General features: G+C 38.9%; 1 protein-coding gene across 1 annotated transcript in view; it reads right to left on the minus strand.

Moving 5' to 3' along the window:
- The window catches only part of Setx (senataxin), an 85,452-nt gene that overhangs the window by 11,386 nt on the left and 51,504 nt on the right, over positions 1–22,562 (minus strand). The window contains exons 11-21 of the mRNA XM_026395404.2: positions 22,265–22,438; positions 19,340–19,572; positions 18,171–18,338; positions 17,458–17,614; positions 11,931–12,032; positions 11,717–11,832; positions 10,605–10,676; positions 7,390–7,539; positions 5,529–5,636; positions 2,176–2,363; positions 1,338–1,430 (exon numbers count right to left, since the gene is read on the minus strand). Coding sequence (XP_026251189.1) covers positions 1,338–1,430; positions 2,176–2,363; positions 5,529–5,636; positions 7,390–7,539; positions 10,605–10,676; positions 11,717–11,832; positions 11,931–12,032; positions 17,458–17,614; positions 18,171–18,338; positions 19,340–19,572; positions 22,265–22,438 — 1,561 coding nt within the window. The remainder of the gene's footprint in view (positions 1–1,337; positions 1,431–2,175; positions 2,364–5,528; positions 5,637–7,389; positions 7,540–10,604; positions 10,677–11,716; positions 11,833–11,930; positions 12,033–17,457; positions 17,615–18,170; positions 18,339–19,339; positions 19,573–22,264; positions 22,439–22,562) is intronic.

Genomic DNA, 22,562 nt, shown 5'->3' on the forward strand with positions numbered 1-22,562 from the left:
GACATACAAATAAGCATAAAACTGCACAGTGAAACATGAAGATTTAGAAAGGGGAGAGTCTGGAGTCAAATGAAGTTTAGTCACCAGTATTTCCACCTGTTAAAACACAGATAGCAGTAGTGAGAGCCACAGTATCTATAATAACGAGAATATACACAACGAGTAACACCATTTAAGGATCTGCTACCCGCAACACACTGAGAAAGAGCCTGGGATGTGTATCTTCCTTAATTCCCCATCACTGGCCATGTACCATGGGGCCAGGAAAATGCCACCTACAGAGGGTAGATATGGACACTGTGGCCTCAGAGTTGAACATGGGACCCTTGCTGGCCTTTCTGCACTCCCAGCCCATCCCCCAAATTATGTGTTCTCTCACTGGTACACCAGACCCAATGCACACCAATACCAAGGGACAAACTTCACATGCACCGTATGCTTGAGGCTGTCCCATCTTATTCTACAAGTCTCAGATAAGAACCCACTATTCTCACTCCCAGTCTTACTATCTAGACAACCCTGTCACCCGGCGATGTCTTCCAACCCCTGAAATCGTCATTTTCTTGGGTTGCTTCCTGGGTCAAGCCTCTCTGGTCAATATTACTCCTACAAGCTGTCAGGGCATTATCTGTAATCTGACAGCTGACTCCTTCTCTGTCTTAACTTCTGTACTGAACGTTTCCCCTTCCCCCTCTTTACCTTAATACCTGCTTCTCATCTGAGGATGGTACCTGCTCTGCAGTCCTTTCTGGTAGAGTGGAAGCTGCATTTCCTACCTCACGTTGGGGAGGCAGTGTTTGTGGGTTAACAAATGCTGCCTCCGGACTATTCCTCCACTGCTCTCTCATAAGAATCCCTGGCTCCTCTGATATCTCCGCTACTTAGCAATGCCACCACTCCTTTCTGCTGTTAATTACAAACAGCCTGAACATGGTCCCTTATTCCTCACCCCAGATCCTTAAAGTATCCCACCCAACTTTTGTCTCTACTTCCTTACTCCCACTCCCACTTTAATTCAAATGAATCTATCTTTTCCTTCATAGCATTCAACGCTTCTGAAATGACCACTCATCTAGGAGACTGCCTGATTAACATCTGTCTCCCCCTCAGACCACAGCAGCCTCGCAAAGGGGCTTGTCTGCTTCACTCACTGCCCCAACTCCACATGTGGCTCCTCAAGTAGGAACATCACCCCTTGACACAGAGAAAGGACAAGCTCTTGACAGTGCTCTGGCACGAGGCAGAGATGTGCATGGGAAACATTTTTAACACAAATCTAAATCAGAATAATGTAGAATTCTGAAACCTTCACTGGGGAATAAAGAAAGAGAACATACTCATTATCCCGTCTTTCTGAACCGTCTCCAACGTCAAACACAAGGTAAGGTTGGAATGGCCAGTCTGATGAACATCGGTTGGTTTCAGTCAGCCTACAGAAAAGCAGTACCATTCAGAATGTAAGTTACAAGTACAAATTTTATTATTATTACCACCATTGTGTGTGTGTGTTCGGGAGGGCGCAGGGACTGCAGAAAGTAAGGGAATAAGAGAGACTTTCTGGTAAAACATACAAAATAGATTTTACTTCTATTCTGGTGCTAGGAAAAGTGATCATTATTATTTTTTTTGGTGGTGCTGGAACCTTGTGCATTCGAGGCAACACTCTACCATCTGAACTATATCCCAGCCTTAGGCAAAGTGATTTATGTAATCAAAATGTAGAACAATTATGACTGGGAAGTTACTCATAATACTGTAACAAAAAAGCAACCTTACTATGTAGAGTAAGGTTCAGTTTTTTCCCTCAAAATTTAAAAAGAAAGTAAAAGACATGCACAGAAAGACTGGAGGGCTGGGGCTACAGCTCAGTGGTAGGCGTATAGCCTGAGGCCCTGGGTTCCCGCTCCAGCACCAGCACCTCTACCCACCAACATGAGACTGGAAAGAGAGGCTGAAACACCTTCAGTGATTACTTCTGGGTAGCATAAATATGGGTGAGTTCTCGCCCTTCTCACTTTATTCATCTGCACTTGATCTAGTCAACATGTTGGCACCAATTATTAGAGGAAATTAATAATAAAAGTTAAGGACAGTTAACTGGCTATTTAAACAGTTAAACCTACAAAAATTAATACACAAAACAAAACAAAAACTTACAAGCAATGGGAAACCCACCTATTTGTTTTCAAACTTCTGTTATAAACATAATTAGAAGGGAAGAGACATATATCTGGATGCATCCTGTACTGAATAGTGAGCTGTAAAATCGGCAGTCTGCCAATCGTGTTCTGCTCTACTTTCTCTTCCAGCAGTTTGTAGAAGCGAGCCATCATTGACTGGTCATAGCCATACTCCTGTGCTTTCTAAGAGGGGGAGAAATACAGCAATAATTAAAAAAAAAAAATTGTTTATACTTTTTTCACAGCTATAAAAGCAACTACTGAGCTCTAATATGAATATGGCAGTTCAGGTGGTATAAGATTACCAACAATCACAGATTCAGAGAAAGGAGATGTGTCTGGTTCTGATTCTCAAAAAATCTTGAATATAAATTGAGGTATGTGGGGATGTAGCTCAGCTGGTAGAGTGCTTGCCTCGCACGCACAAGGCCCTGGATTCAATCCCCAGCACCACCAATAAATAAATAAATAAATAAGCTGAGGTACTTTCTCCTTTTTTAGAACACCTACACACTGTTTATGAAAGGGACAGGATCTTGGAAATGAACACAACCAGTGCTATTGTGATGTTAACAAAAGCCATCCAAAAAAATCAATGATGAAGGAAGCCAAGAAATTTAATGCAAATTTTAACAATTATTTCTGGGGTATACCCTTCATTTGTAGAATCACTGAATGCCATTATAAGACCCGTATCTTCATTCACTCATGTAGTATGTACTGAACATCTACAATCTAGAGTACTAAGACTGCTAAGGTAAATCACATCAAGTCTCACAGAACCTACATTCTAGTGGGGGAGCAGACTGCAAACACACTGAAATGATTTCACAAATCAAATACTGAGTTACAACCAGCATTGTGAAAAACCATGATATAAATGACAAGTGAAGAAAACTGTCTTAATGCTATCACAGTTAGGCCTTGGGATATAATTTTCAATGACAGCATCATTCAGAATTCTAAAAATCTTCTTGAGTGACGCTGAAGAAGTCTGTGTAAAACTTGAATAAGGCTGCTTTACAACCTATGATACTGAAAAACAAAGCCATTCTTCTTAATATATACTTTTCATTTATATGTTATTTTGAATAAATTTGTGTAATTAAAATTATTATTACCAGAAATTTGACAGTTTCATCTATATCCCCCAAAGTTTTTATTTATTTGAATTAACCCCAAATCTAATTTGGAATCTTTGGGAAATCAGAGAAAGAACTTATATAGGATAGCACATCGAACTCGAGGGAAAAAAACTTGAGTCCATTCTACAAAATGACATAGATTTATTTATATATTCTGACATAAAAGAATGTCCCTGGATCTATTTACTGATTGAAAGAAAGCCACTGTGCATAGAACTATCCCACCACACTTAAAACAAAATCCTACATATAAACACACTCAGGCATACAAACCTTATAACCATCTTATACTGTTATTTCAGTGACTCGTTTGACTGTCTGTTATTCACTGAAACAGAAGCTCCAGGAGGGCAGGAATTCTGTCTGTTTTCTTCACATAATATTATAACTCCACATCTGAAACAGTGCTGAATTATGCTGGCACTCAACACACACATACTGAAAAGAATGAGTAAATGTGCAGAGACTGTCCTCAAAAATCTGGTGAAACACTACTCGCTGTAATTAGCCCTGGAAAGAGATGGCTAGAAAGGCACTGTATGGAAATTAACTTTGTAATAAACTTCCCTCAATAAGCTTGTTCTATTTGTTTGATAATTAAAAAGCACAAATAGACAGATTTTTACCATTCTTGCAGTTTTTATCAAGCATCAAAGTAGGCAGTCAAGTCGAAACCAACTAACAATTCCTTCTCACTGCATGCTGAGGCCCCTCCAGAAGTAACATCAAGTAAACTCTGGGAGCCCTACATGATATGGGAGAGCTGTGGCAGTGCTCACTCTTCACTCTTCTCCATGAGCAAAGCCGCAGCCGCTCTTCCCATAAACACAGGCTTTTACTCGGAGACAGGTGTGTCTCTGGGCTACTAGCCTGCTCATGTACCTGTGCTCAGATGTCACACAAGGGGTTGTGCTATGCTTTTAAATAATTTGAAGGAAAAAAGCATTAACAAAAACCACATGCCAATTATGTCCCAAAATTGAAAAGAAATACTCTGAAAATGACCCTTTCCAAGGGATTACAAGGCCACTACTCTTTTATTACTACTCTCATATTTGTATAAATTATGTATCAATAAAGAACCCACTAAATTTCAAAACTACGGTCTAGGCCTATTCAGATGACCCCAGCCGTCTACTGAACGCCAGCTGTGATGTCCATCCCTGGGAGGCACGTTAGTAGGAGTAAAAAAAGCCTGGATGGACTGCAATCCAGGTACACACTCCCTGTAGGCTGGATCTACAACAAGGAAGATTTCTTTTTCTGTTACCTTCACTTTCAAATGATGAGAGGGCATAGCTGTTTTCTTGTTCAATGGAAGAGAGAATTCTAAAATTGAATATGTATCCCCAAATAATCTGTTTATGGTGCTTTCCTCAAATTTGTGCATAATTAAATATATCAGGAAGGCTCGGATTCTTTTTCTTGCACCATAAAGTTTTTCTTTTATGTTTTAGTGTTTGTGTTATTAAAATATACCAAATATAAGCCGGGCGTGGTGGCGTATGCTCAGAGGCTGAGGCAGGAGGATAGTGAGTTCAAAGCCAGCCTCGCAACAGTGAGGTGCTAAGTCACTCAGTGAGACCCTGTCTCTTAAATAAAATATAAAAAAAAGGCTGGGGATGTGGCTCAGTGGTAGAGTGCCTCCGAGTTCAATCCCTGGTACAAAATAAAATAAAATATACCAAATATAGCCCTTAAAGTAGCTGCAGTTTTCCCTTTCCCTGGAACACTGGTGCACATTGACTAGTCCATCTAGGATTCCTGTCTCCAATGCTTACGTGCTCTAAACCCCAACCATAATTAAGCCCAACAATTGACAAAGGGACCTTAGCAGAGATTTTTACTTATTAAGACTCAGACAAGCACTTATTCTGTTTTCTCATGTCCTACTATATTTTACCACATAATCACCATGGATTTTATGCCAATTTTTTATTTTTTGCAAAAAAAATGGGGTATAACGATGCTTAAAAAAAATTGTCAGTGTTACTTAAAAATCATTTACTGCTTAACTGTCTTTGATGCAAGATTAGGATACATAGAATACCTGCGAATATGTGTTAATGCAGTGGTGATGATTATGCAGTGAAATATGGCATTTTCCCTCCATACAAGAGATGACAATCTAAGAAAGAACCACCTTCTGAAAACCGACGATAAAAAAGCCCCTTCAACTTCCGTACAGAACAATGCAACGCACCATGGAAATGACTGTGGGAGGGAGCTGCTTGGGGTCGCCCACCAGGATGAGCTTATTGCAGCGGTGAATGAGCGGTGTGAGAGTCTCCACTTCACAAGACTGCCCGGCCTGGATGAGAGCAGAGGGAAGAAGCAGTCTTAGTTACCTTTGCTACTTATTTATCCACCATTCATAAAAGTACCACACCATTTCTATACCAGAGAGAAGGTTTTTTTTATGAGAAAACAAAAAAACAGCTGGGCACATAATCTTAGCAGCTAGGAAGACTGAGGCAGGAGGATCATGAGTTCAAAGCTTCAGCAAGGGCGAGGCACTAAGCAACTCAGTGAGACCCTGTCTCCAAATAAAAACACAAAATTAGGCTGGGATGTGACTCAGTGGTCAAGGGGCCTTGAGTTCAATCCCTGGTACCCTCCCCAAAAGAAAAAGAAAAAAAAAAAACACAACAGGGGCTGGGGCTCAGTGGTGGAGTGCTTACCTAGCACGGGTAAGGCACTGACTTTATCCTCAGCACCACATAATAAATAAATAAATGTTTAAAAAAAAAAGAAATGAAAACAAAACAACAACAACAAAAATCAAATTTTCTAAGCACAATTAAAACAAAACAACATATTTTTTTAAATTAGCCACAACAGACACTACTATCACTTGGGAACCAGCAAATTACAAGGTTATGCACGTTCTAGGTTTGTGTTCTTTGTTCCTGCTGGGCATGAAGCTGGGAAAATTTTTTCCGCTCTGAAATTCTTTTAGAACTTTCATCTCTGAAGTTCAAGAGATACACTAGGTGTTGTGTATCTTTCCTCCCTGTCCTCAATAGGATGCTTCAATCACGACATTCAAGTTTCTCTTTAATCCAGCAATTTTCTTCAATTATTTTATAACTTCCACTTTCTCTATTTTTTCATTTTGGCAAATATTATTTTAAAATTTATTTCTATTTTTAATTTTTTTTGGTGGGTGGGGGGGCACCGGGGATTGAACTCAGGGGCACTCGACCACTGAGCCACATCCCCAGTCTTATTTTTGTATTTTATTTAGAGACAGGGTCTCACTGAGTTGCTTAGCACCTCACTTTTGCTGAGGCTGGCTTTGAACTTTGTACAGTTATGAGCATAACTGTACATATTTCTGGGGTACGATTATTGGATCTTGGATCTTTTGGATCAATTCTGTTTCTCATATTCCATACCTTTCCTGACTTTTCATTCTGGAAAACAGCAATTAAAGTATGCTAAATGAAAATAAACTAAGAATAAAGGATGTTAGCTGTAAAAACTAAGGGTGAAAGTCATCCGAAGTTATAAATAAGAAAGCCAGAGATGATTTAAAGCACAAAGGAAGAAGTATGTAGGTTAGATACAAATAAGTACTTCTAAAGGGAACCAGAGGTTTCAAGTAGGATTTAAAAAGTCACTCAACAGGATTTTGTTAAAAAAACAATCAGGCATCCTTAAAACTGCACTCCCAAACCGGGTGGTGCATGCCCATAATCCCAGTGGCTCAGAAAGCTGAAGCAGGAAGATCACCAAGTTCAAAATCAGCCTCAGCAATTTTGCAAGACCCTAAACAACTTAGGGTCTTTAAAAAAAAAAAAAAAAAAAAAAGAGGGCTGGGGATGTGGCTCCATCCTCTGGTACCAAGGGGGGGAAAAAAAAAAAAGAGTACAATCCAATACTGGAAAGGCAGTTTCATTAGAGTGGACCTTTAACAGCATATTACAATGTAAGAAAATACACATATAATGGCAAGTAGAAATCAGATGTTAAATATTTTATTAACATCTCAGCACCTACAATTATTTAGGACTCACTCCTCACAGCACAAGTCAAAGCAGTATGGCCAAATGCTCACTGACCTCATCAACGATTACACAACTGAAGGGGACACCCCCCTGCCCTCGAAAAGCAGACTCCAGCAGCAAACCACCACTTGTGCTCAGAGTGCAGCAGATGATATGGGACTCCAAAATGATGATGCTCTGTGTTTTCTGTGGGCGACCTTGAACCTAAGGGGACAAAGAGAGGTCCATCACTCCCAGTTGTAAACAAACCCTAACCACAATAGGATTATTTACTATAAACCACCCACTATTTTAATTTCAATATATATATATATATATATATATTTTTTTTTTTTTAAATATTTATTTTTCAGTTCTCGGCGGACACAACATCTTTGTTGGTATGTGGTGCTGAGGATCGAACCCGGGCCGCACGCATGCTAGACGAGCGCGCTACCGCCTGAGCCACATTCCCAGCCCTTCAATATATTTTTTAAAAATATTTATTTATTTATTTGTTAGTTCTAGGCGGACACAACATCTTTGTTTGTATGTGGTGCTTAGGATCAAACCCTGGCAGCACGCATACCAGGCGAGCGCGCTACCGTTTAAGCCACATCCCCAGCCCCAATTTTAATACTTTTTTAATTTTTAATACTCATTAAAATTTAGGGGACGCTTCTGATCTACAAAACAGCAGGACAGCATTCAAGATAATCAGAAGCTACCAAAAAGAACACTGTACTCTGCAGTCTAAGCTCAAAATATGACTTAGGCATAGGTATATTTTTAAAAATTATTTACAATTTGATTTGGTCAAAGTAGATTACAATGCTTCTTGTAGCCTGATGTATAAAAGCAGGCATCAGCACAAGTAGACATTAAATAATTCTGAGTTGTAAAGCAATTATCTGAATAAAACCAGGATTAGAACTAAGCGCGAATGAACATTTTTCTCTTAGTTTTTAAGTATCTACTATAATATTGTAGCTTTATAAAAGCTAGTACCAACAAAAATGCCTGTGAACCAGACAAATATTTTACTTCCACAGTAAGAAAAACCACCTTGGTCTACCTCTCTGATCAAGGCCAATAGGCACGACACCTCACACTGTATACCAAGTTCCTTTAGCACTCAAGTTAATAAACTGACATTCTTATTAGAGGTTCAGTTTGCCTAATTTGGCTACGTGGAATTAACGACTCATCCCATTGGATTTCAAGGTATGTACGTGAGCTTTAGGAACAGGGTGCAAACAGGGCCCTCCAGTGCACACAGGTGAAATACTGTCAGATACTTTTCCTCTCAGCCATTCAGAAAGTAACCTGCCACACACAATTTTAACAGACCATAGGAAAATGAACTTCATCCTTAAATTTGTAAAGATTAATTTGGGGCTCAGTTTAATATTTTTTTTTAAATATTTTTTCTTTTTTTGTTTTAGGTGGACATAATATCTTTATTTTATTTTTATGTGATGCTGAGACTCAAACCCAGTGCCTCACACTTGCAAGGCAAGCGCTCTACCACTGAACCACAACCCAAGTCTTCACATATTTTTTTTTAGTTTAAATAAAGAAATTGTAAATGGAAATATGAATTAAATTGAACTGCTTTTTCTCAGCTCAAAAATACTAACACTAGCAGTTGCTATTGCCCTCTCCCCCTTGAACCTGCTTGACTTGATAAAGCTACATTCTGATGATCACTTGGTTCAGCCTAGCTTCAATTAGTCTAATTTTTATCTAATGTTTTTACATCCAAAGAATACTGAGAAACAGCTATATAGTTAGTTCTCTGTACCTGTGAGGTCCACATTTAGGAAGTCTACCAACTGTGGACTAAAAATATCTAGTGAAGAAAATGCATCCATACTTAGTATGTATAGGCTTTTTCTCCTTGTCATTATTCACTGAAAAATACAGTTGGGTAACTATTTACAAAGCATTTACATTATATTAGATATTATAAGTCATCTATCTATACACGAATGAGCATAGGTTATATACAAGAGCATCCTTAGATTTTGGTGTGTGTGTGTGTGGTGTGTCCTGGAAGATAAGCACAAAGAGCATGCTTTAAGCCAAGAATGGGGCGGGGCACCAAGCTGTCCTTATGCCCAGCCCTAACTTAGTGAGGCCCTAAGCAACTTAGACTCCATCCCCCAAAATAAAAAGGGCTGGGGATGTAGCTAAGTGGTAAAATGCCCTTGGGTTCAATCCCAAGTAACCCCCCACTCCCCAAAAAAACCAAAAAACAAAAATCAAGACAGAGTGGAACTCTAGAGGCCTCACAGTTGCCACCCTTGTCCTAAAACTCACACATGTGGTTTTCTTTCTTTCTAAAGGAAAAAACACCCACATACCTAGATTCATCAACTATTCATTTGGGATAGCAATTATTATAACAATTGTTTTTTGCAGGAGGTAGGAAAGAGAAAGAAGGCACATTCTAAGAGGTATTATTCATATTTATCCAGGTCTAAAAGAGGAAGAAAAACAAAAACAAAACAAAACAAAAAAACTACAATCACCTCTTTTTTTAGAAATATCAGAATGTGCAGGGCATGGTGGCTCATGCCTGTAATCCTAGTGGCTCAGGAGGCCTAGACAGGAGGATCCCAAGTTCAAAAGCCAGCCTCAGGGCTGGAATTGTGGCTCAGTGTTAGAATACTTGCCTTGGATGTGAAGCACTGGGTTCAATTCTCAGCACGGTGTATAAACAAATGAATAAAATAAAGCTCCATTTAAAAAAACATAAAAAAAAAAAAAGCCAGCTTCAGCAAAAGCAAGGCCCTAAGCAACTCAGTGAGACCCTGTCTCTAAATAAAATACAAAACAGGGTGGGGGATGTGGCTCATGTGTCCCTGAGTTCAATCCCCTATACCCTCACCACCCTGGAAAAAAAGAAAAGAAATCTCAGAATGTGCAAATTCATTCATTCTTGGGTTAAAGGGAGAAAGGCAGATTACACTATTTTTTTTTTTTTTCCAATTCTGTAGGTGTTTGCACAATGAATACTTTTAAAAATACAACTTGAGGGGCTGGGGATGTGGCTCAAGCGGTAGCATGCTCGCCTGGCATGCGTGCGGCCCAGATTCGATCCTCAGCACCACATACAAACAAAGATGTTGTGTCCGTCCAAAACTAAAAAATAAATATTAAAATTCTCTCTCTCTCTCTTAAAAAAAAAAACAAAAACAAAACAACAACTTGAAAAAAGCCCTTAAGTTGTGTGAACTATTTCATAACATGAGAAAACAAGAAAATGCCATAAGTGAAGTACTTACCTCTTTAATTTTAGAAGCAAGTTCTTGCCTTTCTTTTGAAACTCTAGCAATTTTTTCATCTAATTCTTGCCTCTGGAAGAAAATCAGAATGCCATCATTAAAACTAAACTCAGCACATCACAGTGCTTTCCAATGGACAGTTCATATGTGAAAAGAATGAGCTTAAAAATATTTTACCAATGACAAACTTAACCCAGCTTGTTTTCTCTTTACCAGTTAAGTCTGGGCCCACTCTTGGCATTGCTGGGCAAGACACAGTCATGCATGCTATTTGTCTGCTTAGCATTCTACCCCTGGGGCATCATTCCTCCACTCATCTCCAGGTGGTTCAAATGAGGTTGTCAATCACACCCCAACCATTCCTCCAGCCACAAGATGAGCACACAATACAAGGCTGGCTGGCAAATCATGGCACCCATTCCCTTAATTACAGGGATTAGACCTGCTTGGCTACTCAGGGACTAATCAGAGTACTTCCTTGGAACTGATGCATAGATGCTGGGAGAGAGACCTTCTCTGGGGTTTCTAAGCTGGGATGGTGGAGCCCAGAGAATGCTGGCACTTGTCTTCTCCTGGAGAAGAAATGGTGACACACAGAGAAAAACAGATCAAGGGGTGGAGAAATAATATCATTTGAGCCTCTGGATCCAGCCATATCTGAAGCTAATCCACTCCTGGATTTCCCAGGTATATGAGCCAATAAATTTTCTTCTTATTTAACCTAATTTGAACTGGGTTTAACTTACAACTGAATGACACCTAATAAATTCAGTGTACCTTTAATATAATTTGGCCTATGGGCCAAATTCAATACACCATCTGGTTTTGCACATAAATACACCACATCCATTTGTTTACACATTATCTATGATGGCTTTCCAAGTACAACAGAGCTCAGTAGCTGCAACAAAGACCAAATGGCTCAAAAAGCCACAAATGTATTTTCCTGCCTGTACAAAAAGCTTGCTAACCCCTGATATAAGGCATACCACTTTTGTATACATCTTTACATATGAATCATGCCATTTGCCAATAAAATGACATAAAATCCTCATAAACTGTGCATCTCTGCATTGTCACTAAAGATCAAGCATTAAGAAATGTTTCCATACCTGTATTTCCCGTCCTCCTCGGCACAGAGCTCGCTGGCGTGAAAGCTCATCAAGCTGATGATCTAGATACTCTTTTCTTCTATGCATCTCCTGAACATGAGAAGGTAAGTCTTTTTCTAAAAAACAGAAAAGAAAAATCACATGCTAATTTGAACAATATCTTTACCACACAAAGGAAACAAAAACACAAGGGTATGCCATATTTAGCACTTACTCATTCTGTGGTTGACTTGGCTGTCCAGACTGAATTTCAGGACCTCATTGTTAATAGACTTTTCTGGACCCAGTCGTACTAAATTAATATCACCACAGTTTCCTGTTGATAAAAATCACAGTTAAAGGGCTAAGGTGGTGGTTCAGTGGTAGAGCGCTTGCCTACCATGCATGAGGCACTGGGTTCGATCCTCAGCACCACATACAAAACAAAGATGTTGTGTCCACCGAAAACTAAAAAATAAATATTAAAAATTCTTTCTCTCTCTTAAAAAAAAAAAGATATTGTGTCCACCTGAAAAACTAAAAAATAAATATTTTTTTTAAAAAATCACAGTTAAAGATTAATAAGGACACTATCAATAAATCCTGTCTCCATAAATAATATCTATTTCTAAGCAAATATATTAACAGTCAGAAGGGGGTTAACACAAACTGTTAACTAGGTAGCAGGGGCCACAACAGATTCTCAAATTCAGTGCCGTTTCAGATATTCTTCTCAACAACCCCACAGGGCGAGTACTTATCACTTCTACCTAATAAAAGCCAGCAAGCTTACATAAACAGTACACTGCAGAGCTGAGATTATATTATACTAATGCTTTTCAAATTATGTTCTGTGTAACAATCACAACAAAATACTTGGGAAATGGTAAGTTAAAATAAAGCAGTTTTCTTAACCAAAGACTATTTCAAGGATTTTCATGTATGACTATGTATTTGAATTTCCAAAACAATCTTATTTGATAATCAAATCCTTTTTTGCAGAATACTCTTTTTTAAAACTATGCTCCAGGGGGCTGGGGATGTGGCTCAAGCGGTAGCGCGCTCGCCTGGCATGCGTGCGGCCCGGGTTCGATCCTCAGCACCACATACCAACAAAGATGTTGTGTCTGCCGAGAACTAAAAAATAAATAAAATTCTCTCTCTCTCTCTCTCTCCTCTCTCACTCTCTCTTTAAAAAAAAAAAAAAAACTATGCTCCAGGGACTGAGGAAGTTAGTTTAGCATTCTCAAGGCCTTGGATTCCATATCTAGTACCACAAAATATAAATAAAACTATGCTTCCTGTTATATTTGAGGGACACACGATGATGAAAATTTCACAAATGGTAAACATCATATAGCTGGCCAATTTATTAACCAATTTTTATTTCTGGTTACCACATTTTATTATTTTTATTTAAACAGTTCTAAAGGCATCACAGGGATGGGTTAGAGCAACCCTATAGATTCATCAGCACTTTATCCCTACTGATACACCACACCGATGCCTGTTCACTGTCCTTCCTAAGTTCCATAAAAATAGGATTTTGTTTTGGTCACTGCCTAAAATAGTGGCTGGTACACAATACACTCAATATATGTTAAGTGAGTACTTTATTTAAATAGCCCATTCTTCTTAATTTGCAGCCACCTTCTCCGGCCAACATTTTCTTGGGGGTTTCAAAACTGCACTTGTTTTACTTGTGTGTCCAGCAGAAAGGGAGATGACATCACCTGGAGGCTCACCTCCTCTATCCAGAAATGCTCCCAAAGCTATGAGAGATATCGTTTGCATGGTGGGGGAGTGTTTGTTTTGCGCTTCAAATCAACATTACTAAGTATGATCTATGTTCTGTAGAATGCAGAGATTTCTAAAATCTTTAATCCTATGAACTCGGAAAGTGTCTCCATTGGCAAAACTACCACCCCAATAAAAATACAGAGATTTTGATAATGGGGGCTTGGAATTTAATGCCCATCAGGAAGCAAAAGGACTTGGAAGAAGTAGAGGGATGAAAAAGAAGTGTATCTGTCTTGGTATGGGCTCTGCTGGGGAAAAGAAATTTCTTCTGGAACTTTCCAACCACAAGTCTGTGTCACATGTGGATTTAGTTAATAAACACATAATACAGGGAATGATAAAGGGGAGCCAACCATAAACAAACAACAAAGGGAACCAATCAGAAACACAGTTGTGCTTTTTAAAAATGAGAACACAATAAACAAATTTATACCTATCTATATAAAAACCTAACCTAAAGTAGAAAATTATCTTGAAAAACTGAAATTGTTATATATAGGATGAATTCTCTCTTTTCATTTTGTTAGTATTTTATTTTTATTTTTTGTCTGATTTTTGACATAGGTAGGTTTTTAATGTATTAAATACCTTTAATAATTATAGCTCTATTCAATTTTTCTAAATTTGAGTGAGTTTTGCTAATTCATAAGAATAAATACAAAAAAATCAATTCATTTAAAAAGTCTGAATAGCTTCAGTACTCAAACTAGAGAAAGATATTATTACTAAAGAAAAATTATAGGCTGGCTTCACTTATGAACACTACTCTTAAAAGACCTAAACAAAATATTAGCAATTGAGCAATTTGTTAAAAACACTGAAATGCACAAACCAGGCATGGTGGCACAGGCCTATGAACCCAGTGACTCTAGAGGCTGAGGCAGAAGGATTGCATGTTTGAGGCTAGACTGGACAACTTAGCAAGACCCTGCCTCCAAATTAAAAAAAAAAAAAAAAAGGGTTGGGGATGGGGCTAAGTGATAGTGCTCTTGGGTTCAAGCTCCATTACAGCATCCCCACACACAAGCTAATACAAGACAAGTTGACCCTATTCTAGGAATCAGATTTTAATATTAGACAAAATAATTTGACATATTAAGAAATTAAAAACTTCATTATAATTTCAATAGATGTAAAAAAATGCAATTAAATCCAACATTTTTTAAAAATACTTTTAGTTGTAGATGGACACAATAACTTTATTAATTTTCATGTGGTGCTGAGGATCGAACCCAGTGCCTCACACATGCTAGGCAAATGCTCTACCACTGAGCTTCAACCTCAGCCCCAAATCCAACATTTTTTCAGGAAAAAAACTCTAATAGGACTAGAACTCTTTAACTTGCTCAAGTGTACCTATGAAACCCAGAAGCAAGCATCATACTTAATGGAGCAATGTCCAAGGCATTTCTTTTTTTTTTTTTTCCCAAGGCATTTCTTTAAAAACACCCAGGACCACTGCAATTAGTGAAAAGTGAAGAAGAAAGCACTGGAGTCAGGCGGGCTGGTGCACACCTGTAATGCCAGCAACTGGTGAGGCTGAGGTAGGAAGATCCCAGTGCAAGGTCAGCCTGGGCAACTCAATGAGATCCTGTCTCAAAATAAAAAATAAAAAAAGACTAGGCATGTACCTTAATGATAAAGTGCCTCTGGGTTCCACCCCAGTATCAAAAGAGAGAGAAAGTACTGGGGGAAAAAAGTTCTCTTTACTTACAGAAAAGATAATATTTGCTCTCTGATAAGAAATAAAAACATCCAACCTAGACACCTGGCTCATCCTCACCCTGGCCCCTGTGTGCCATTCAACCACAAACATGCCAGGAAGCTTACCCTCAGGTAGGCAGGGAAAGCAAGCTAACACTGAATCACCACATGTACGCTACGTGGGAACTGTGCTCAGGAGGGCAAGCAAGCACAGCCACTTTTAAGAATCTGACACTATTTAGGAAACGGGAAATGTACAAACACTGCAACCACATTTTCACTTCTAGACAGACACATGTGAAACCCAGAGTATTCCCACACCTCTCAAAACAGAAACAGTTTTCATTAGGCAGTATTTATCCTCAGACCTACGGTCTGATCCTTCTACTTTCTTCTGTTCTGTTTTAACTTTCTAGGTATACCTACGCTGACTTTACAATCCACTAAGTGATCAAAGCCCTGCACACACCAGATCCAATTCTGCATGCTGTGCTGGGAGTGCTCCACTACACTGCACACCGTGCACAGTAGCAGGCGTTTCTACACCCACACTGGAGAACATGTGCAAGTACAAGAACAATTACTGCAATATGAAGTGCGAAATGAAAACTGACGAGAACCTACAATTCTAATCCATGGCTAATGAATAAATTGTGAACCCCATACAATGAAGGTAGCCTGTAGCTGTCAATACGAATGACCACAGCTATACATAAAATCACTAATCTAACATGCAAAGGCAAGTTGTAGACTGATGATGTACTGGAAAGTTTTAAGAATAAATGCATTCTGTGTAATAGTAAAAGTGCATATGTTGTAGAAGAAAAAAGAATATGATCCCTCACAATAAAGATCACATGTCCCACTCTCTCTTGTACTGAGGTGTCCCACGTCATTTCTGGCCAAGAGGGAGCAGAGTTGCTACTGACCGTATCTAGGAATCCTTCTTAAAATATGGCTAGCACACTCCCTTTGTTGCTTTATCGACTCTTTCCTCATGCTTAATGGATGTGATTACTGGAGCTGAGGCATTATTCCTGACCATGAGATGCACTAAAGAGGCCAGACACAATGGAGCAACAAGATAACAAGGAGCCTTGGTCTCTAAAGACTGAACCAGTGATACTAGTACCAAGTCCTCAATTGCCCACTTCTGGGCTTCTGAATTTGAAATTAAAAAAAAAAATCTATCATATTTAAACCACTGTATTTAGATTATTTGCAACTGATTCTAATTCTAATTGATAAAAGGCAATGTCAATTACCCTCAAGGAAAATAAAATTTGGTGGAGAACACAAGGTATTCCATGAGCTTGAGAAAGTAGTATAACATAAAGCCAGGGCAATATCTCTGAAAATGAATGGTATGAAGAGAGTTAAAATTAATTAAAAAAAGAATTTTACATCTTCATTCAAGTATCCTGAATCATTTGTAGCAATGCTCATCACTATTATGTGCATTTCAACAAAACGTTACTCCTATGGTGCACAGAACATCTCTACTCTTCAGCTTCCCCCAGCCAGACACAGAAAGTAGGGCTGTTTGACACCAGCTCCCAGGATGATTCTGAGGACTGCTCACACACAGCAAACACGCAATAACTATGAGCTATGATTGTTTTTATTGCTTTCAAAAGCCATTGCTCAACGTCAGCCTATCTTCATCAGCCCCCAAGGCCCTAGCTCTTCAGTCACTTGAGAGCCTTGACTGAGTGCTGGGCAGTGTTTTGGAGGGGCTACAGTGAACACGCCGGAGCCCCTACCTCATGGACCCTTTACTTCCCAAGGTTCTCATACCTGATTTTTATTTAGACCTACCTCTGCTTGAGTCCCCTCCTCCCTTATGTCCTGTGGCCAACTCCTAAGTGCTCTTCTGTTTTCATCTTAGATATCATTTCCTCCAAAAGCCCTCCCTAACCCTCAGACAATTGAATCAAGGGTCTCTCAGAGTTGCCTGAAAATATACCATGTTTAAGTCCCATTATAGAAGTCATCACTCTATACTGTAACTGCCCATTACCTCATTTTATCATATGTCACCTTGAAGGTTTCAATGTTGAAACTTCAGTATTTGGCACCATGCCTTCCACAGAGTAAATGCTCAATAAAAAATATGCTAAATGAACCAGCAAGTACATATGGGCAGTTACCCAGGCAGATGTTGTCACCAGGAATAACTGGCTCTTTTTTCATTCAAAGTCGCCCACACCAAACACTGAAAACAGAAAACAAATTAAAAACCCATACGATTATCATACCCAAAGGATTCTTCTTGTCTTTGCATTTTTCTTTGAACTCGAGGATGATCTTTTTCATGAGCTCATCAACAGCTGCATTAGAAGGTGCACACACAAGTACACGGTTCTGTTTGATTTTGGCATTGGAGTTTTCATCTGAATGCCCCTTCCTCTGGTTCTACAATTTGCCACAAACCAAACACACAGACACACACACAAAATCTGATGAGCTCTATTACAAGGTTTTAAGGTTTTTCTCTATTTCTATGTATGTTCAAAAGCTCCCATAATAGTTAAAAATAAGTAAAAGCATCTACATCTTACATTGATATTAAAATCATTGCAATAAAATGTTATCCTAACTGCTATGCAGCTTACTGTACACACCATCCACTTACATTAATCACTAGTCAGTACAACCAACACGTAGTTCAGGAACACATTTTGAAATGCTTTCCTGGTGTCACATGTGGCCTAAAATGAAGCCTGAAGAACATCCTCTAGTTCTCAGGACTTGCTTCACATAAGACAATGCCCTTCTGACTTCTTTCCTCCCTCTGCCACCCCTTCCTGATATAGTTCTACAGAGTTATCAAAAATACACACCCTAGCACTGCAAACAAAACAAAAAACAAGGGGAAAAGATACTTTAATACTTATTTATATGTCAGTTGATTCAAGAAAAGTAAAATAACACACCCAGTTAATAGCACCAGTGTCCTCCCCAGACCTACCTCTGTCAATAATCGGTAAAGGAGGCCAACAATAGTTTTTGATTTTCCTGTGCCAGGTGGCCCATGGATCAGACAGATTTTGGCAACTGATGGTGACTGTTTCACCATGGCATATGCAGTTTCTATTGCTTTCTTTTGGTCTTCATTGAAATCTCTTAAGTAGGCAATCTGTAGAAAAAGACAGTTGTGGAAATGAGTCATTTTTTTTTCCTCCCCTGTAGTGATGTATGAGAAAGGTAATGGAAAACTTTTCAATTTCTTCCAATCTGTGCTACACAAAAGCTTTGGTTGGAGCTAGGCAAGATCCTAAAGTGACCTTAAATCCAAAAACCACTTTAACTACTGGAAAGAAAGCTAATTAGTTGCTAATTACTAATTAGCACTTGTAGTCTTCAGCCTACTTACAAGTACAAGTGTATTTTTAATTTGTAATTCTTACAGAAATAATCGCAGTAAATTTCACTTACTAATTTATATTTTTCTATTTTGCATATTTTTCTTCTATTTTTTTTTCCCATTTAGTGAATTCTTTCCTTGCATAGTAGAAATATTTCATGACAATTTCTTTCTTTACATAATGTGATGTAGTAGAAAAAACATGGATTTCAGGGTCAGGTCTGAGACTAAATTTTAGTTTTATTTTCAAGCTAGTTCACTAAACTCCTAAACTCTCTGAGTCTCAACCTATCAATGAAGTCCAGGGTTCTCTGAAAGAGGTGAGAACTGACTGAAATAATGCTCCATTCATTGAGGGGTTCAATATTATTAGCTTCCTTTTGCCTTTCTGTGTTGATTTTCTGGAATCTATACACTGCTCTTTGGTGGAAAACAAGTGTGCATACTTCATCTTTGCATATGCAACAGTACTATCAATCATTCAAAGGCAAAGCTCAGTCCACGAAACCCGGGACGACTCCTCTTGAATTCTGGTCACCTACTAAACCTTTCGGCAGGATGCCGACTCTTTATTGTCCTGTACCTTCCCTGGAGTGAGCGGCCTAATTACACATTTTGCAATCCTGAAAAAAACTAAACACCAAACACTATTGCATACACATAGTGAGCACATCTTGTAGACACACAAAAGTGCACAAGCAGCTACAAACATGACATTTTAACATTCTGACATAATAGTGCCTGACCGTCCCTGGTATACAATCAGCACTCACAATTCTCTCAGACGTCATAGTTGGTAAATCTGTAGTACAAAAGTCCATAGGGTTTGGAGACAGAATGGCTCTGGCTAGTTGGTTCCGACCACTCAGCAGAGACATGGCTTTCAACTTCCTTTGTGTAGTTACCAGAGAACTGATTACAATGCATTTCATAAGGTCATTCAGGTTGGCTGGCAGGTTATCTTGAGTCTGGATGCAAAGGGAACACTCCGATTTCCCGTTACGCACTATTATCAAGAAGGAGAAAAAGCAAAATTCAGTTACCAGTGAATTCAGAATACCTAATTCAAAATTAGATATTCCCCATGTCTTTGTATGATTTAATATTTGAATAATTTACTCAGTAAATATTTACTCAATGCTTCCTAAGAACCAGGCAATGTGCTTCTCTCGCCAAAGACTTATTTTCTAGACAAGGGAGCAGATACCAAATAAACATTCTGTGGTTTTAAGTACTAGAAAGAGAAAAGGGAATGAGAAAGGGAAGAGGAAGGGCACAGGCTGGTCAGGGAAGGCCTTCATGCTGGAGGGTCCTGGGCCCAGATTTGAAGTAAGGGAGTAAGCCGCACTGTTAGCAGGGAGGAAGAGAGCTACTGGTAGACAGCCACCAACTAAGGTCACCAGGCACAGATGTGTCGCAAGTATTTTAGAGACATGGCTAGAAGGAAAAGAAGGGAGAAAACTGCTAGAAGAGCTACAACATAAAATAGGACCCACAGACCACAGTGATGACTGAACACTATTCAGAATAAGGCAGAAAGCCACAGGCTGGCTTTGTGTGGAAAAGTAACATGACCCGCAACTCACATATTAAAAAGAATTGCTCTTACAAGGAATAAGCTGCAATAAGCAAACGCCAAAATCCACCTACAAGTTGCAGCACTTCCTACTGCAGCAGTCTAGGAAAAACTACTGGCAGTTTGGACCAGAATGTAGAAGTGAGGACCAGATTTTGGATACACTGCAGAGAAAGAGTCAATGGGATCTGCGATGAATTAAATACAGTATGAGAGGAAGAATGGACCATGGATGAGCCCAAGGCTCTTGGCCTGAGCAAATGGAAGAATGGTTTAGGACAGAGCAAAGGAAGAGCAGATGACCGGCAGAAACCAGGCGTTCATGTTGGCTTAATAGGTTTGAAACACTTAACCTTTCTCCAGACGGAGAAGCCAGAAAGTTTTATCTGTGAGGAATTCAGGGAAGGAAATCTTCTTAGAAAAATAAAGTCCTACATCTTTTTTTTTTTTTTTTTTAATGTACTGGGGATTGAATCCAGGGGAGTCACATTTCCAAATCTTTTTATATTTTGAGACAGGGTCTCACTAAGTTGCTTCGGACCTCACTAAATTGCTGGGGCTGGCTGCAAACTTGAGATCCTTCTGCCTCAAACTCCCAATAATTTGCTGGAAGTACAGGTGTGTGCCACTATGCCTTGTCTGCAGCTACTCTCCTAAATAACCTCTACACAAAGAATTAATCTCTGGTCATACTAATGAACATGGGATATCTGTCGTATAGTCTAAGAAGGCAAGCTTATTGCTACTTTTTAAGATACAATGGGGGCTGGGGATGTGGCTCAAGCGGTAGCGCGCTCGCCTGGCATGCGTGCGGCCCGGGTTCGATCCTCAGCACCACATACAAACAAAGATATTGTGTCCGCCGAGAACTAAAAAATAAATATTAAAAAAATTCTCTCTCTCTCTCTCCTCTCTCACTCTCTCTTTAAAAAAAAAAAAAAAAGATACAATGGGCTGGGGCACTGGGTTTGATTCTCAGCACTGCATATAAATAAACAAAATAAAGATCCATCAATGGGCTGGGGATGTGGCTCGAGCGCTAGTGTGCTCGCCTGGCATGCACACGGCACTGGATTCGATCCTCAGCACCACATAAAATAAATAAATAAATAAAGAAGTTGTGTCCACAGAAAACTGAAAAATAAATATTTAAAAAATTCTCTCTCTCACTTAAAAAAAAAAAGATCTATCAACAACTAAAAGAATATATATTAAAAAAAAGAATATATATTTTTAAAAAAAGATTCAATGGAAGGAGGAGAAGAAATAAAGAAATCATGTTCTTCTCTTCATATTCAAGTTGCAGATGTTAAAAAGGCAGCTTGGCATAAAATAAAGAATGTGGACTCTGAAGTCCAACAAAAGGAGGTTTCAAGTTAGATATCGTGGAACATGTTTGTGGCCCTTAAAACCTGGGAGGTGGAGGCAAGAGGATCGTTTGAGCCCAAGGAACAGTTTGAGACCAGCCAGGACAACAAAGTGAGACACCTATATCTCATGGGGGGAAAAAAGGTTACATTTCAATTCTGGACTGAGTACTTGATGCTGACAACAATCTTGGACAGTTACTTAATATTGCTGAGCCATGGTTTCCTACTGAACAAGGAATAATTCCTACTGACTTACAGGGCTTTGGAGAAGTTTATAAATGTGCATGAGGCACATTGATATATTAGAGGTATTTGTAAAATTCAAATCCAAGCCTGCATTATTTTTGGTAAAGAAGGCCCTCTCATATAATAGACAAAGAATGATGGAAAGAGCATATTCCTCAAGCCACCTTTCAATGAGTTTCATGTTTAGTCTTCTTATCAGTAATTAGTCAAAAACAAAGTCTGGAATGTAACTCAAGATACAACAAACAGATGGTTACAAATGATCTAAACATAATTTACAGATAAAGACATGAAAAGAGGAGGATACTGAAAAAGCAAGCTTTTAAATCAGAAAGCTATAGCAATAAGAAACTGAATCTAGAAAAACTCTGACAAGGAACTCTGGCAATACCAAGTACCTGTTTGACAAATAGGCAGCAAATACAGAGCTAGGAAAGCATGAGTTAGTTAGGAAGGAGATGAGCTTGTATCCACAGACTTCTCACACTGCCTTATCATCTGCTTACCAACTGAAGTGCGGCGGAATTTATGGACATAACCACAGTGATATTCCTGGAGATCGTACAAGCAGTTTCTCTCTGTATCTTTTTTCTCTCCATTTAGTCTCTCAGGAACCAAAAACACCAAATCATTTTCCTTTGGATGAAGCTGTTTAGCCAGTTCACATTCTTCCAGATAAACTACAAAACAATAAGAAACTGGCATTTATGTGACTCTAAATAGCATTATTTTAAATAAGAGTAACAAAATTAAACCCTTGTGTTAAGTTCCAAAGTGCACAGCCCTAGTAGACTTTGCATATAC

The sequence above is a fragment of the Urocitellus parryii genome, chromosome 4 (genome assembly GCF_045843805.1).
Source record: "Urocitellus parryii isolate mUroPar1 chromosome 4, mUroPar1.hap1, whole genome shotgun sequence".
Lineage (NCBI taxonomy): Eukaryota > Metazoa > Chordata > Mammalia > Rodentia > Sciuridae > Urocitellus > Urocitellus parryii.